The 14,038-nt window shown below is 27.3% G+C and overlaps 2 protein-coding genes and 1 pseudogene across 2 annotated transcripts; all 3 read left to right on the plus strand.

The window, feature by feature from the left end:
- Positions 1 to 323: 323 nt before the first annotated feature.
- LOC132935472 (uncharacterized) lies at positions 324 to 5,479 on the plus strand. The gene is made up of 4 exons (XM_061002034.1): positions 324 to 420; positions 520 to 836; positions 1,555 to 1,932; positions 3,876 to 5,479. Exons 3-4 carry the CDS (start codon positions 1,565 to 1,567, stop codon positions 5,248 to 5,250), a joined length of 1,743 nt encoding a protein of 580 aa, XP_060858017.1. The 5' UTR covers positions 324 to 420; positions 520 to 836; positions 1,555 to 1,564; the 3' UTR covers positions 5,251 to 5,479.
- A 2,344-nt stretch (positions 5,480 to 7,823) lies between these two features.
- Positions 7,824 to 8,555, plus strand: LOC132934412 (uncharacterized; annotated as a pseudogene).
- Positions 8,556 to 10,231: 1,676 nt separating this feature from the next.
- Positions 10,232 to 13,066, plus strand: LOC132935536 (uncharacterized). Its single transcript, XM_061002129.1, has 9 exons — positions 10,232 to 10,466; positions 10,560 to 10,744; positions 10,804 to 10,883; positions 10,951 to 11,099; positions 11,639 to 11,746; positions 11,810 to 11,905; positions 12,013 to 12,091; positions 12,162 to 12,323; positions 12,385 to 13,066. Exons 1-9 carry the CDS (start codon positions 10,296 to 10,298, stop codon positions 12,585 to 12,587), a joined length of 1,233 nt encoding a protein of 410 aa, XP_060858112.1. The 5' UTR covers positions 10,232 to 10,295; the 3' UTR covers positions 12,588 to 13,066.
- Positions 13,067 to 14,038: the final 972 nt, after the last annotated feature.

Consider the following 14,038-nt stretch of genomic DNA (forward strand, 5'->3'; position numbering starts at 1 on the left):
AAAGGTATATTATAAATAATGAATGGTCATTAGGCTACGAATTGAACAGAAGTATATTAAAAATGAATATCTAGTTTAAATAACGGGCTAAGATATACATAATTTAATATCTTAAGATATTATATCTTAGTCCGTGGTTCAAATCATTTCTTGCCTGTAAATTTTAAAGATGGATTAGAATAAATATTGTATAATATAATATGTAGTATATTCTTATCTATCTCAGTGATTTTAATCAGGGTGAACCGTGATAACGGTTAGTTTTGAACCACGGTCTTATAAGATCTTATTCATCCGAATTTTGGGCATAGCTGTGAACTAGTGGACAACGCATTCCACTCTGCCCTGCCCACTATGCACGGGAATCATATAAGAGGAAGAAGGAACGAAGAAAGAAAAGAGAGAAAGAACTTAAAGGAGGTAATCATTGATGTATGAAATTAATACTATATTTCCCCCCACGTTCTCTTTTCTCTTTTACTCTATATCGTACCTCTCTCTCTAAGCGCCGGCCATTAGTTTATAGGTCTATGGCTGTGAATCACATTTCAAAATTGTCAAAACCAAGTCTATTTACTGATTAATCACCAATCCACTACCGAAAAGATTTGCTGTTCACCGGACCACAGAGTAGTAGTATGTTTTCTGTGGTTTATATATACGCAGAATGGTCATTTCCACTTTAATTCACGGGCAGCGATGATAATTATTGATGATCTATTATCATACTGTGGTTGTCGAAATCGCCTGTAAGCACCTGTCTGTATTGCTTTTTCTGCGGTACATCTTCATCGGTCAGTGGTTTTCATCATCGTCAGGGTCCGAGACAATCATTGGTAAATATATAATTAGTATAATATTATAATTGTTTAGATACGTTTATTGTTTTACTATGCAATGATTAATTAAATTCTTACGCTTACTATTAGGTTTTTTACCGCATCATGATTTACTGGTTCTATACCCTGTTCCAAAAGAGAGCACATCAGATTTACATAAGAAAACCGTGTTTGCCCATGACCACCCGGTGTGTTCTCTTTTGGAACCAGGTATATACCTAGCTAATATTTATCTCAGATATACCTATTATAAATTGTTTTCTGCTTGAAATATAGTTTCCATTGAATTGTGATATGGTCAAACTACATTTAACTCTATGGAAATTACTAATTATTAATTTCTATTGTTTCTGATATAATAATATATACTATTTAAATGTCAATATGTCGGTGACCAATTAAATCAATTCAGTGTGCCACGATAGTGGAGTAAATCAATTTACATAATATTTGTGAGAACTAAATCCTTAAATCTCTTACAAATATTTTAAAAATGGTACAAATATTTTTACTTAAATTGTATAACATACTGTTTACTGATCGACATACTGTTTACGGGCTCGGTTACATTTTATCACAAGAATACAAAATAGACACATATCCTCGTTCACATTATCTTTGTATTATTAATTATCAAGTAACATAATACCTACTTATTCGTTTTATAAATTTGTATTCTTATTGGCTAATTTATTATTATATCTTTAATTTTTAGTAAAATCAAAATGAATAATCATGAGTCAGATCAAGACAATAACAAAAAACAAGAACCTCAAATTGGTATTGAATTATATGGCAGTGTAATTAAAATTCCACTATCAACCTTCAATAATATTATAGAATGTGTAGTCACAAAATATATTTTGGGAATTCAGAATAACAAGAAGGATATTATTGGCCTAAATGATTTGGTAAATAATCAGCCTTGGAAAAAAAAATATAATGATTGTAAGACTCGTGCCACAAATTTAAATTTTATTGAAAAACAGTTGGAGAGAGATTTAAAAATAAATATGTTTGCACAACCAATGAGGTGTCTTTCTGGTTCGGTTAAGCAATATGTTAAAATTACACCGATCATCAAAGCGAAAATGTAAGATATGTATAAAAAATAATATATATTTTAAGTAATTTATATTTAAATAATTCGTTGGTTCTTAACCAAACTCAATTTGGAGCTAAAGTGTATTGATTTTACAAAAATTTGCGAGTTTTTTTTCTATTTGTCATTACCCATTATCTTTTAGTTTAGTAATAATACATCGATTTTCAACTTAGGCCATGGTTTCCGGTAGCAAACTGGAGCTAGTTGGTACTTAGGTAGGTCAAAAATTTCAAGTTAACTGGTAACAATTTTTTATTATGCAAAACCAGATATGACAACATCAATTTTGTTTTTTTTGTGAAACAACCTTAGATCCATGAATTTTTCATTAAAAGTTTAAATAAGATTTCTATACATGTTTAAATAGTTGTCTCTTTTAGAGTTTTTTTCTATAAATGACAATACAATTTTTCACTGTTTCAAAAAGCTTGAAAATATAATAAGAAGTTCCTCATAACTTTTCCATCATTTACCTATAAAAAAGTACCGTAAATACATAGTTACAATATTTTTTAAGCCTAAACTTAAAATGTTGATGGAATTTGTCTAATTCCCAAAACTCGCAAATTATTTTGTAGTTAAAAATTATAACATTTTAATCATTCAAACCTAAGGTTAGAAAATTGAATTCAAGGTTCCTCATAACTTGTTATTGTAGTTATTTAAAAAAAAAAGTTTCATGCGTTACTTAAACAATATATTTAAACCACAGGCCTATAATAGGCGTTTGATCTATTTATAGGCATAAGAAATTTTCAATTTTTTAAGTTATTTTTCAATTATTATCGATGAAATAATTTTTGCTTAACTAAAAGTTTGAAAATTAATACGATGTTCCGCATGAGTTGATGTTATAGCCATTTAAAAAAATTAAAGATAGGTAAATCCACAATTCTTTTTTTTTTATAAGTACTTATTTGAAATAAATACATGATTTCTCATAAGTAGTTCATACCATACTATTTTTCAAATAAGAGCGCAGTGCTTCATTATCATAGGTAGCCAGCAACACGCCTCTATCACAAAATGAATAATTGCTGCTGAAACTGCCAGGATATGCGCGAGTTTCGACCAGTTTTCGTCTACCGCCCGGTGTATTCTTATTTAAAAAATAGTTTATAACCAAAAAATCTAAAAATATATAAATTCAGTTTTTTTTTATTCTTATTTTATTTAAGAGTACCAAATTTGTTCACATATTTAAAACCCACCGGGTTTTAATGGGTTGGACCCAGTACTTTCGAACCCTGCAAATTTGAATTAAATTAGATTTTTAAACAAAGAATAACAAATTAAATTATTTGGAGTAAGTGCCCTCCATGGAAAGTTTCTTAAATTCATTTTTTTTTATGGCCATTAAATCATCCTTTATTTTACCTATTGTTCTATATCGTAACAGTAAATTGTATTATGAAAAATATAAAATTAAAAGGTTTTTGTTGTAATTTAAAAATTGTATGTGTGGGTACTTAAAACTTTTAACATTTATATTTTATTCTCACAATTAAATTTTTAAATGCATAATTAATTCAACTTATTGTATTAGTAACTGTAATATAAATTACTTTAATATTTCATCAAAAATGCTTGTTCGTATAGGCCGACAGACTGTGAAGGCTTTTGATCAGAATATCATTGAATTCTTATATAACACATGCATTATAATGATTAATTTGATGAGGTACTATTGACCTCACTGTATGTACAGTTCCTTACTTTCTCTCTTTTTAAAATTTTGACTAATTTTAATTTAATAAAAATATTGAATTCTTTTCCTAATATTTATATTGGTAATCATGAATTTAAAAGTAACTTCACTTGTTAATTAGTTTTATCATGCATAAACAAATTGTTTAATGTGTCCATAAATCAATTCAATATATAATATTATAGTTACTAAATAGTATTACACTTTTTTAACTATTTTTTAGGGCCAGAGATGCATTTAAGAATTCTAAGAAGAAATATCAAATATGTACTATATCAGATAGTGAAGATGATTGCATAATAACTGATACGTCGAATATCAAATCAATACAAACTAAAAATGATAATATTATTGATTTTATTGATTTAGATAATGATACCCAAAACTTGGAGGTTAAATATAAGCCAGCTCCGAAATCGAAAACAAATTGTAAATCATATAGTGAAGATGATGGCATAGTAACTGATACGTCAAATATCAAATCAATACAAACTAAAAATGATAATATTATTGATTTGATTGATTTAGATGATGATACCCAAAACTTGGAGGTTAAATATAAGCCAGCTCCAAAATCGAAAACAAATTGTAAATCATATAGTGAAGATGATTGCATAATAACTGATACGTCAAATATCAAATCAATACAAACTAAAAATGATAATATTATTGATTTGATTGATTTAGATGATGATACCCAAAACTTGGAGGTTAAATATAAGCCAGCTCCAAAATCGAAAACAAATTGTAAATCATATAGTGAAGATGATTGCATAATAACTGATATGTCAAATATCAAATCAATACAAACTAAAAATGATAATATTATTGATTTGATTGATTTAGATAATGATACCCAAAACTTGGAGGTTAAAAATAAGCCAGCTCCGAAATCGAAAACAAATGTTTCTATACCAGATCTTAAAAGCAATGATAATAATAAAGTACTGCCAATTAATACTGAAGCCGGCAAAACTTTAAGTAATGGAGAATTTTTATCCACCACTATACATAAACGGAAACCTGAGCCAAAATCAAAGACAATGTTTGTTAGTGATATGATGGTTCCTTTTAATGCTGAAAATGAGGAAATTCCTGGGAAAAAAATGCGTTTATATGAGTATAAAGTTATTAATAACAAGGAATCAAACACAATAAATTGTAATTCAGTAAAGAAATTAGAAGTTCCTGAAAACTATAACTATAATTTAAAGTCATCAAATTTAAAGTGGATACCACCACCACCACCATATCTCTTAATACCACAACATAGTAATAATTCTTCATGGAAAAACGTGCCACCAATACCTAATATGACAATCAAGGTTTCAGGAAATAAAGTGACTTTAACTTGGGACTTGAATTTGACTTGTGAGACGGCACAGATCAAAATGTATGAACTATTTGTATACCAAGAGAAAGATTCACCTCCAAACATCTCTACGTGGAAAAAAAAGGGCAATATAAACGCAGAATTGTTGCCTATGTGTTGTGAACTAGAAGTGTTTGATTTAGGATATATTTACCATTTTGCTCTAAGAGCGGTGGATATCCACAACAGATGTGCACCTTTTGCTGTTCAAAAAACTAAGATTTAGAATTTCAAGTATAAGTGTTTTATTTTAACTTTTTATTATATCTAAAATATTATTAGCCAATGATTTAAATATTGTAAAATATTAGTTTAAAACAGTTGATAAATCTTTTTTTCTCAATGATTTAATGATAAGTAGGTACTTATATATTTTTTAATTGTAGGCTATTATCACTTTTTGGATTTGACTGTTAACTTTTGTATATTGATATCTGGTTCAAATATAATAAATACAAGATCTGATATTACATACTATAGGTACTTTTATATTTTCGTAATACCATTTTTTAAGACTATTATCATTAATATAAGCATTTTAATAAGTGAAAAATACTGAATTTTGAATTGAATACGTAAACATTTTCAGAAAAACTATCCTCAAGTAATTTACACTATAAAATGGTGTTCTTTTTAAAAAAAAAATAGAAATTTTTATCCCTGCAGTACCCTCCTTAGGTAGTACAAAAATCTTAAGAATTTTTGAAAATATGATTTTAAGAATATTTATAAATTTAAAAAATCAGATCTTGAATAACTGCATTATTGAAGAAAAAAAGCTAGCATGCTTAGTAAATCGTCAGGCGCAAAGTGGTAGCAAAATTCAGGGAATAGATAATCTACCAAGAAAAATTTAAAATTGTTCTAAATATATTAATATATATAATAACTTTATTTAAATACTTCCCACCACTTGAGTTGCCGACAACAAAATATTTTTTGACGTGAAAACGAAATTGACTGAAATAGTGAAATTTAATAAAATTGAAAACAAAATGAATTAACTTGACTTACTTCATAAAATAAAAAATTAATTTGTTAATTTCACGTTAATTAAAAAAGAAATTTGGTAAGTTAATAGTTAAGTTAATGAAAATTCAAAAGTAACTAGTTAAGTTAAAAAATTTAAATTAAATTAACTTTTTAACTTAACTTTAACATTAATGCCCAGCCTTGATAACGATATTATAAAATATTGGTTTTACCTGCAACATATAAGTTACTATTCACATTTAATTATTCAGGTTTTATAAATAAATGTTCGACAGTTTAACGGAAAAATAAACTAAGGTAGATTGTAAGATAGTTTAAAAAATGAGGGTTAGTGGATGTCTGTGGATGATCTTCTGTACAGTATGTTACAAGCTGTTATATGTTGTTATATGTTTCAATGTATAACGGATTTTATTGAACTTGAATTCAATGATATAATATCATTGTATCAGAAAAACGATTCTGAGCGGAGACGGTTAGTCAGTCTGGATTTTTTATATTATTTTTATTTATTATAGCCTGAAAGTTGAATTAATATAATATTATTATTTTTATTCGTTGCTATGGTGATGAACAAAGCGTTAGAAATTAAAATCATGTTTTTAGCGGTTTATCATAATTTGTCGGTGGTTTTAACGTGGCATTAAATTACTATTGAGTAAATTGAAAAATTACCTCTTTAAAGTACCATCTTGATCCAATTTGCTAAAATATAAGATACTATATGTTTTATTTTTAATATTATTTATAATATTGTAATTAACCTTACCCTGCCATGAGTTGCTTAATTCCAATATGGTAAACATAATTTTGTCCCACTTTTTTATGATAGCACCCAAGTTGTTTTATATCTTTTTCTAAAAAAGTTGTTCTTTATTGTATTTTTTCTTTCTCTCTTGCTTTTAATGGGTTTAGTTACAGCCATACAGTTAAGTTGTATACTTTCTGAAGACAGAAGAATTTAAAAATTCAATGAAAAAACTGGTTTTCGTTCTCAATACACGGTCCATTTATTAATAATATTAATGTTAATGTTATGTTTGACATATTATGTCTATAAGTAAAACTGGCAACTGCAGGCACAATCATTTATAAAAATATACAATTAGATGGTAAAAAATGTTTAGCTAAATTAAATATGTTTGTATAAGATCAAGATCAAGGCGAAGAAGAGGAAGTGATGCGTCCAATTAATATTTCAGACGAGCTTGAAAATGGAGTAGGTAATTTGTTTAATTTGACATTACCTCAACATCAAAGGTGTGCTGCCCATACCTTAAATTTGAATGCTACTACTGACATTGAAGATGCTGAAAAAGATAAAGCCTACAAAATATTGAGCAGATGCGTGTTTGGAAAATGTCAAGCTTTATTTAACAAGCAGAATCAATCATCGCAATGTGCTGATCAAATAAAAAATGTTCTAGGCACATATTCAATTACTCCTAATGCTGCAAGGTACATAATGTAAATTTATATCCTTGTGCATATTTATGTATTATTTAACTATTTTGAATAAGAAAAACTCATATTAGATAACTATTTTAATTCTAAATTACATTCTTGGTGGAATTCATTTTATGACGCTATTAAATGCATTGTCAGTAATTTGAACAAAATAGATGAAGTATTTTCTGTAACGTCATTACCACCATTTTCTAGACCACATAAAACTTTATTTTTAATTGAGTATTGCAAGGTATTTATATAATATATTTTGTTTCACATAATATGTATTGTAATACAGTTGAATATATCTAGTATTAAAGTACTTAAAGTTATACTATGTATTAAAATGTTTAGGTTATGTAGCCAATCGCAAAGAGTTTAAACATATTAAAAGGGGACAAACATGACGTGTGTCTTGGGTATTTACTTCCTACATTAACTGCCATTAACAAATCATTAAAAAGCATGTCAAGTTTAAATTACTGTACGCCATTAGTAAATGCTTTGAATAAAGGAATAGAAAAAAGGTATTAGATTTTAATTATAATTACTTAAACTATTTTAAACAATTATTGTATTGTATTTGGTATTAATAGGTTTCAAAGATAAATGAGTTCTAGCACATGTCAGATATCATCTGCTTTAATTCCTAAATTTAAGTTGAACTGGGCCAGCTCAGAAGAAAAAACAAGTATTAAAGAAAAGTTGGTTGAAACTTTAAAAACTTGTACTGAGGATGCAGACAGTACATATATTTCTTCACAACCTTTGGTTCAAAATGATTTGTTACATCAAAATGTGACAGAGGATGATGATTTTTTGAAGATGACTTGCAAGAATCCCAGAATAATTATGATTTACAAAAAATTATTTCTGATTTTTTATTAAACCAATACATAAAATCTCCAAAAGATTTGCTAATAACATTGAAAGCAGCCTATATTGAGTACAATACTGCAGTACCATCATGTTGAACGTTTGTTTAGTGCAGGAGGACAGGTTTTTAGCAGAATAAGGGGTTCCATGTCTGATACCAATTTCAAAATAGCGTTATTGTTTAAGTTTAACAAATATTTTATTCAAGAATGATAATATATAAATTATAAATATTATAATAATTTATTTCATTATTTGTATACAATATCTTATGAGCAAAAACTAATAAAAATAATCATATAAAATAAAATATTTTTTTTGTATGTAAGCTCAGTTTGAGTGTCTGGTTATCAGTGATAACCGGTGAAATTCTATTCAGGGGTGATTTGAGAGTAATTTGCTTGTGTGCTAGTAGCCAAGAGGTAACAGTGAACAGTATTTAATATTTACAACTAACTATTATTTTGAATTTTCTTAAACTAAGGATTTTTAATTTTTTTCATCACCCTTTGAAACAATAACCTAAGAACCTTCTATCAAATTTTCAAGCTTTTTTAACCAACAAATAACATTTTATTGATATTTATGGAAAAAAAAAACTAAAAAAAATGGAAACTGAAAATGTTCATAAACAGTTCAAAATAAGTTAAAATATTAGGAAAATGGTATGGTGGATAGAAAATGCTAATATAAACATTCATTCAAAATTTCATATACCTACGGTTATTAATTTTAGAGTTGCACCAAAAACCAAAATCGATTTTCTCAAAAACAGATTTTGCGTAAAAATTTCGGTTTTTCCTTAATTTTTATGTTATTTCTCCCGGTGCTTTTGAAAACTAATGGGAATTTTAAATTTTGACCTCCAAAAAGTACTAACTAGATTCACTTTTCCATCGAGCAAGGTACTGAAGTTGAAAATCGAAGCATTATTTCGACTGCTAATCGTGTACACAGACACAAAAATAAAAAAGTAAATAAAAAAACACATCATTGTAAAATCAATACATTCATCGAAATATATATTCAGCAAAATTTACAAGGTGAACAATTTGAGATTTTAATATAAATTTAAGGGGAAGAAAATACGTCGGACAGGAGACACAATAAACCAAGATTGGAGGATACGAGATAATTGGTACGGATATGCGGTGTTGTAGGCCACTGGTCACCTTTGCAAGTTCTCGCGACCTGTCCCGCGGGTTGACGAATGTCGCAGGCGCGTTTGCTCATCGAACGCGTGATGGCCTTGCCCAGCAGGCAGGTTACAATGTCATTATCTTTTTGGTTGCCGTCCGCCGACCACCAGCGACCATGTCGTTTCCAGTCAACTACATCTTAATCCGTGTTTACGACTCATACAACGACAAGTCTGATTGCCAAATGTATAAGAAGTTGCCTATACAATTGTCCTAAAATCCAGTAATACGGAGGCCTTTTAATGTTCTGGACAAACGGACAATGAAAATATATTAATTGACAATATTATTATAATCAACATTTAATATTATTAATTAAATAATCTATATAACATTTTGTAGTACTGCGTATCACAATTTAAATCCAAAAGTGCTAGTATAAGCTTTAAACAGTATACTCCTATACAAAATAAATAAATAATAGACCTTTTTAGCACTCACGGTGGACAATGCACTGAACTAAATGCCGTCAAATTACGACTCAATTTTTGACGCCGAGAGATATCACTAACACCGTTTTATCTAGATCGTGATTTGCAACCATGTTAACTACGTACTAACATAAAGATTACTAGCAAGGAGGATAGACAATGTCAAAAACTATGAAACAATGATTGTATAGTATTTGATAACGTTTTCTTGAAGAAAGACAAATAATGCTGTCTGATATGACATTTAGTAACCTAACTTATAATTTCTTTTTAGAATAAACGTGTTTAATTATTATTTATTTTATTTTGTAAGTTATAGTGGTATGATGCCTCGATTTGCTCAACCTTCTACTCTTTCAATAAATTCTTCTAGTTCACAGTCCAAAATAACTGTTGAAGAACCAGTGTCAGAATTGGACTCAGAAATGGCTAATAAGATTAATATGAAATGTAAAGACATGCTTCTTGAATATGAGCAAATGCAAAATTTAGATGTATGTATTTAACATAAAAATATTTATCATATTATAAGGTACCTATTATAGTTTGAATCATAAACATCATTTTAATTTTGCTGTCTTGTATAGGATATAATTTATTCATTATCGGAAGATGAAACTTCGGTGATCCGCACAAATCATGATGAGTTTGTGAAATCAATGTCACTTATAACTTTAGATAGTAATCCAACTAACCGAACAACAGTGGTAGGAAAAATTTTTGCAAAACTTTTATCTAAAAGAATACTTTCTAAGGAAGCCATAACTCGAGGGTAATTAAGTATTCATAGTTAATAATACTCTAATTCATATAATTTTTTTTAATTTAAAGAATCGATGCTGTCCTTAAAGATTGGAATGATTATTTGATGGATTACCCTCAATTTTTCTCTTATATTGCTGCAATTATTGGTAATTTTTTTATCTATGCACGTAATTGGAGTATACAAATATCCTAATTTAAATGTTTTTTTTATAGCTCCATTATTACTATTACAGACTGCTTTCTTTGATTTCAACAATTTAAAGGATTGTTGTACATCAATACGACCAGACAATTCTCCTAAATTTTTCATAGAAGTGTTAAATACAATTCTTAGTTCTGTGGTAACGCAGAACATTAATGAAGTAAGTTATAGTAGATACTAAAATAATTTGTTCTTTTAGATTTTGTGGATCAAAATGGATTACGTTTATGTGATTTTTTATTGTCATTTTTTCACAGAACATTTATAGTATATTCTGAAGTACCTATGACATATATAAGCTTAGTATTTAGATATTTTCTTATTAAATTCGATAGATATCAGCATTTTCTTATTAAATAACATTTTGGATAAGCAACACCAATTTATTGCTCATTGTTTTAATTTAGATTTGATTCATAAGTTGCTCATAGTAGCAGGAGACGAGTACATACATAATTCCCACTTTGTGCCAATAATGCGGCACTTGTGAGTTAAATTTAAATGTATATAATAAGCGATACATGATTGCATTGATGTTACCTATCTCTAGTGGTATTTAATGTTTGATATTGGTCAACTTATGTTTGTTAATTATTTACATCATTTATTTCGTTATAACTTAATTATATGTTATAAACTTTTAAATATTGTGATGCTCTGGTTGTCTGATCTGTAATACTACTATTTTTGTCATTTCAGGAACGAGGTGGTATATTATGGATTTACAATAAGTGGCTGGCGTCAGAATATGTTCCACTTGGCATATTTATGCCTGATAACCAAATCAATAAATATTTTGAAAATGATGTAAGTTTTTAAACATTTTATAAGTATATTTTGTTCTATTGTATTTAATATACTATATTTTAGCGAATTGGAGCATTCATTTTATCTATAGCTATGTATGATAAATTGAAGATGACTGATAGTAGAGTAGTATTCAATATATTTCATAGTTGGATAAGTGTGAGTAATATAATTAACCAACCAATTTAAATTATTACATAGTATTTTGTATTATACATGTTGATAATCAATATTCTTATAAAATAATTTTATTTTTTCAAATTTAGACTAATATCAGTGCAGAAATAATAAAATACCCTCAGTTTGTGCGAGCATTAACTATAGCTATTGTCATTGAAAGTTTGAGTAAGTCATTTCTTTTGCGGTTATGCTAAAATAGTTACTTGATTATTAAATATTATTTTTTAACTTATAGATTCAAAACGTTCGTACGAGGATTTCTTTAATCATGTTCATATGAAATTGTTAACCTATTATATTTGGTCTGAACCACTTCCAGAACCTGAAATTCAGGCAAGAGAAGTGCAATGTCTGTACGGTATGCAAATTATATCTGCTGCACTTAAATATCCTAGAGGTTAGTTACCAGCTTTTTAATTTTTATATTTATTATTAACATCACTGTTTTTTTCCATAAGGAATGGTATTAAGACTGTTCCATAAGATCTATCAGAATAGTGTTTTAAGTAAAGAATCTTTTGAAATATGGAAAAAAGATGACAACTTCAATGCTGGATTTGTTGAAGACTTAGAAACAAAAACTATGACTGTTTTAGTTTTAAATCCATTTTTCATGTCACTTCAACCAAACGATTCTGATGAAGACAAAACAACTAAGTAGTATACAGCACTAATTTCTGGCTGCGTGTATTCAATAATCATCAGTTGGCACACATTATTTTATAGTAGATACTAGATACCATGTTATAAACAGTTTAAATAAATTTAAAAAAAAATTTTAAATACTTAGCCATTATTCATTTATTTTTGTTGGAATTAAATTTTTTATACATTTATAAATATTGGTAGACAGTGTTTTTTTTTTTTTTTGTTAGGATGTCAGCGCACTATCTGTCTTCTCCCTCTGGCCCATGCGCAACATATTGACAATACCCATATATACAAAAAACATTTTCTTATGTTTTTAAGTAATTTTAATTAAAATCACAAAACTAATATAGCATGATATTTTTGAGGGTATGACATCAATTTGTCTAAATATTGTCTAAAATCAATTTAAACACCATTTAAATTTACAAGTCATCTCTTAAACATAAAAAAAAATGATTTTGAGTAAATGCTTTTTGTCTATATTTTGTTAATATATTATTCTATATACAAAGATACTATTGTCCGACTATTGTCTACAGTTATATATTACGTATACTGTTTATAAATAATGTACAAACCAAAATATATAACAGGAATTTTTACACATGTCTAAACATATTTTTTACTATCAACTTATTTTATATTAATTTTGCAATTTTTCCCCATGTTAAACACACGCCTCAAGTTGGCCCGTTAAACCGTATGTAAATTATAATACATTGTTAAATGTAATAATTAATCGGTGTTAAATATCACTTATAATAATGTTATAGGTATCTTATGGATTTAGATTTTTTTAATGATTAAACAACTAATGTTACAACTAAATTAATTAATTTTTGTTTTTTGTGTAATTATTTTTATATTAGTACTGTTTGATGAATTTTAACATTATTATATAATTTGATAATCACATTGTAGTAATAATTATTATTTATTAATGAGTTGTTAAATATTTATGAAAATAATTATTCAGTAATTCCAACAATTAGTTGATCATGGAACAGTTTAAATATAGCCACAGTAACATCAAATATACAAAATGGTACAGAACCTAGTAAAAGCTGGAAAAATTTTCCAGTTAGAACTTAAGAAAAATTTAGTAAGAGAAATATTTTAAGTAACATTAAAATCTATTTATAGATAAATTATAAAATTTATGTTATAAACATTATAATATAATTATATTTTATATTTTTTTGTGGATGTTATTAAAAAATAATAAGGTAAATTTAGTCAATAAAAATAGGAAGAAATCCTTCAATGTTCGCCTATCAATTTTTTTAAAAGACAGCGATAGTGGTTTGTTGATATTTTATTACTAATTACTTAGTAAAATTAATTTCCAGTTAAAAAGTACAAAGCTTTATATTTTTAAGCATACATGTAACCAGTTGTCCCAAATTTATTCAAATTAGGTATAAGGTAATTTAAGTTAATATTAATATTCCACTCTACCAG

Source organism: Metopolophium dirhodum, chromosome 1 (assembly GCF_019925205.1).
Source record: "Metopolophium dirhodum isolate CAU chromosome 1, ASM1992520v1, whole genome shotgun sequence".
Taxonomy (NCBI): domain Eukaryota; kingdom Metazoa; phylum Arthropoda; class Insecta; order Hemiptera; family Aphididae; genus Metopolophium; species Metopolophium dirhodum.

What these genes read in the sequence shown, in the direction of transcription:
- LOC132935536 (XM_061002129.1), top strand. Translation starts at nt 10,296, where the DNA reads ATGATGCCTCGATTTGCTCAACCTTCTACTCTTTCAATAAATTCTTCT. An exon ending in AGCAAATGCAAAATTTAGAT is followed by an intron (nt 10,467 to 10,559) that starts GTATGTATTTAA and finishes TGTCTTGTATAG; the next exon opens with GATATAATTTATTCATTATC. An exon ending in TATTTCATAGTTGGATAAGT is followed by an intron (nt 11,906 to 12,012) that starts GTGAGTAATATA and finishes TTTCAAATTTAG; the next exon opens with ACTAATATCAGTGCAGAAAT.
- LOC132935472 (XM_061002034.1), top strand. Translation starts at nt 1,565, where the DNA reads ATGAATAATCATGAGTCAGATCAAGACAATAACAAAAAACAAGAACCT. An exon ending in CCGATCATCAAAGCGAAAAT is followed by an intron (nt 1,933 to 3,875) that starts GTAAGATATGTA and finishes ACTATTTTTTAG; the next exon opens with GGCCAGAGATGCATTTAAGA.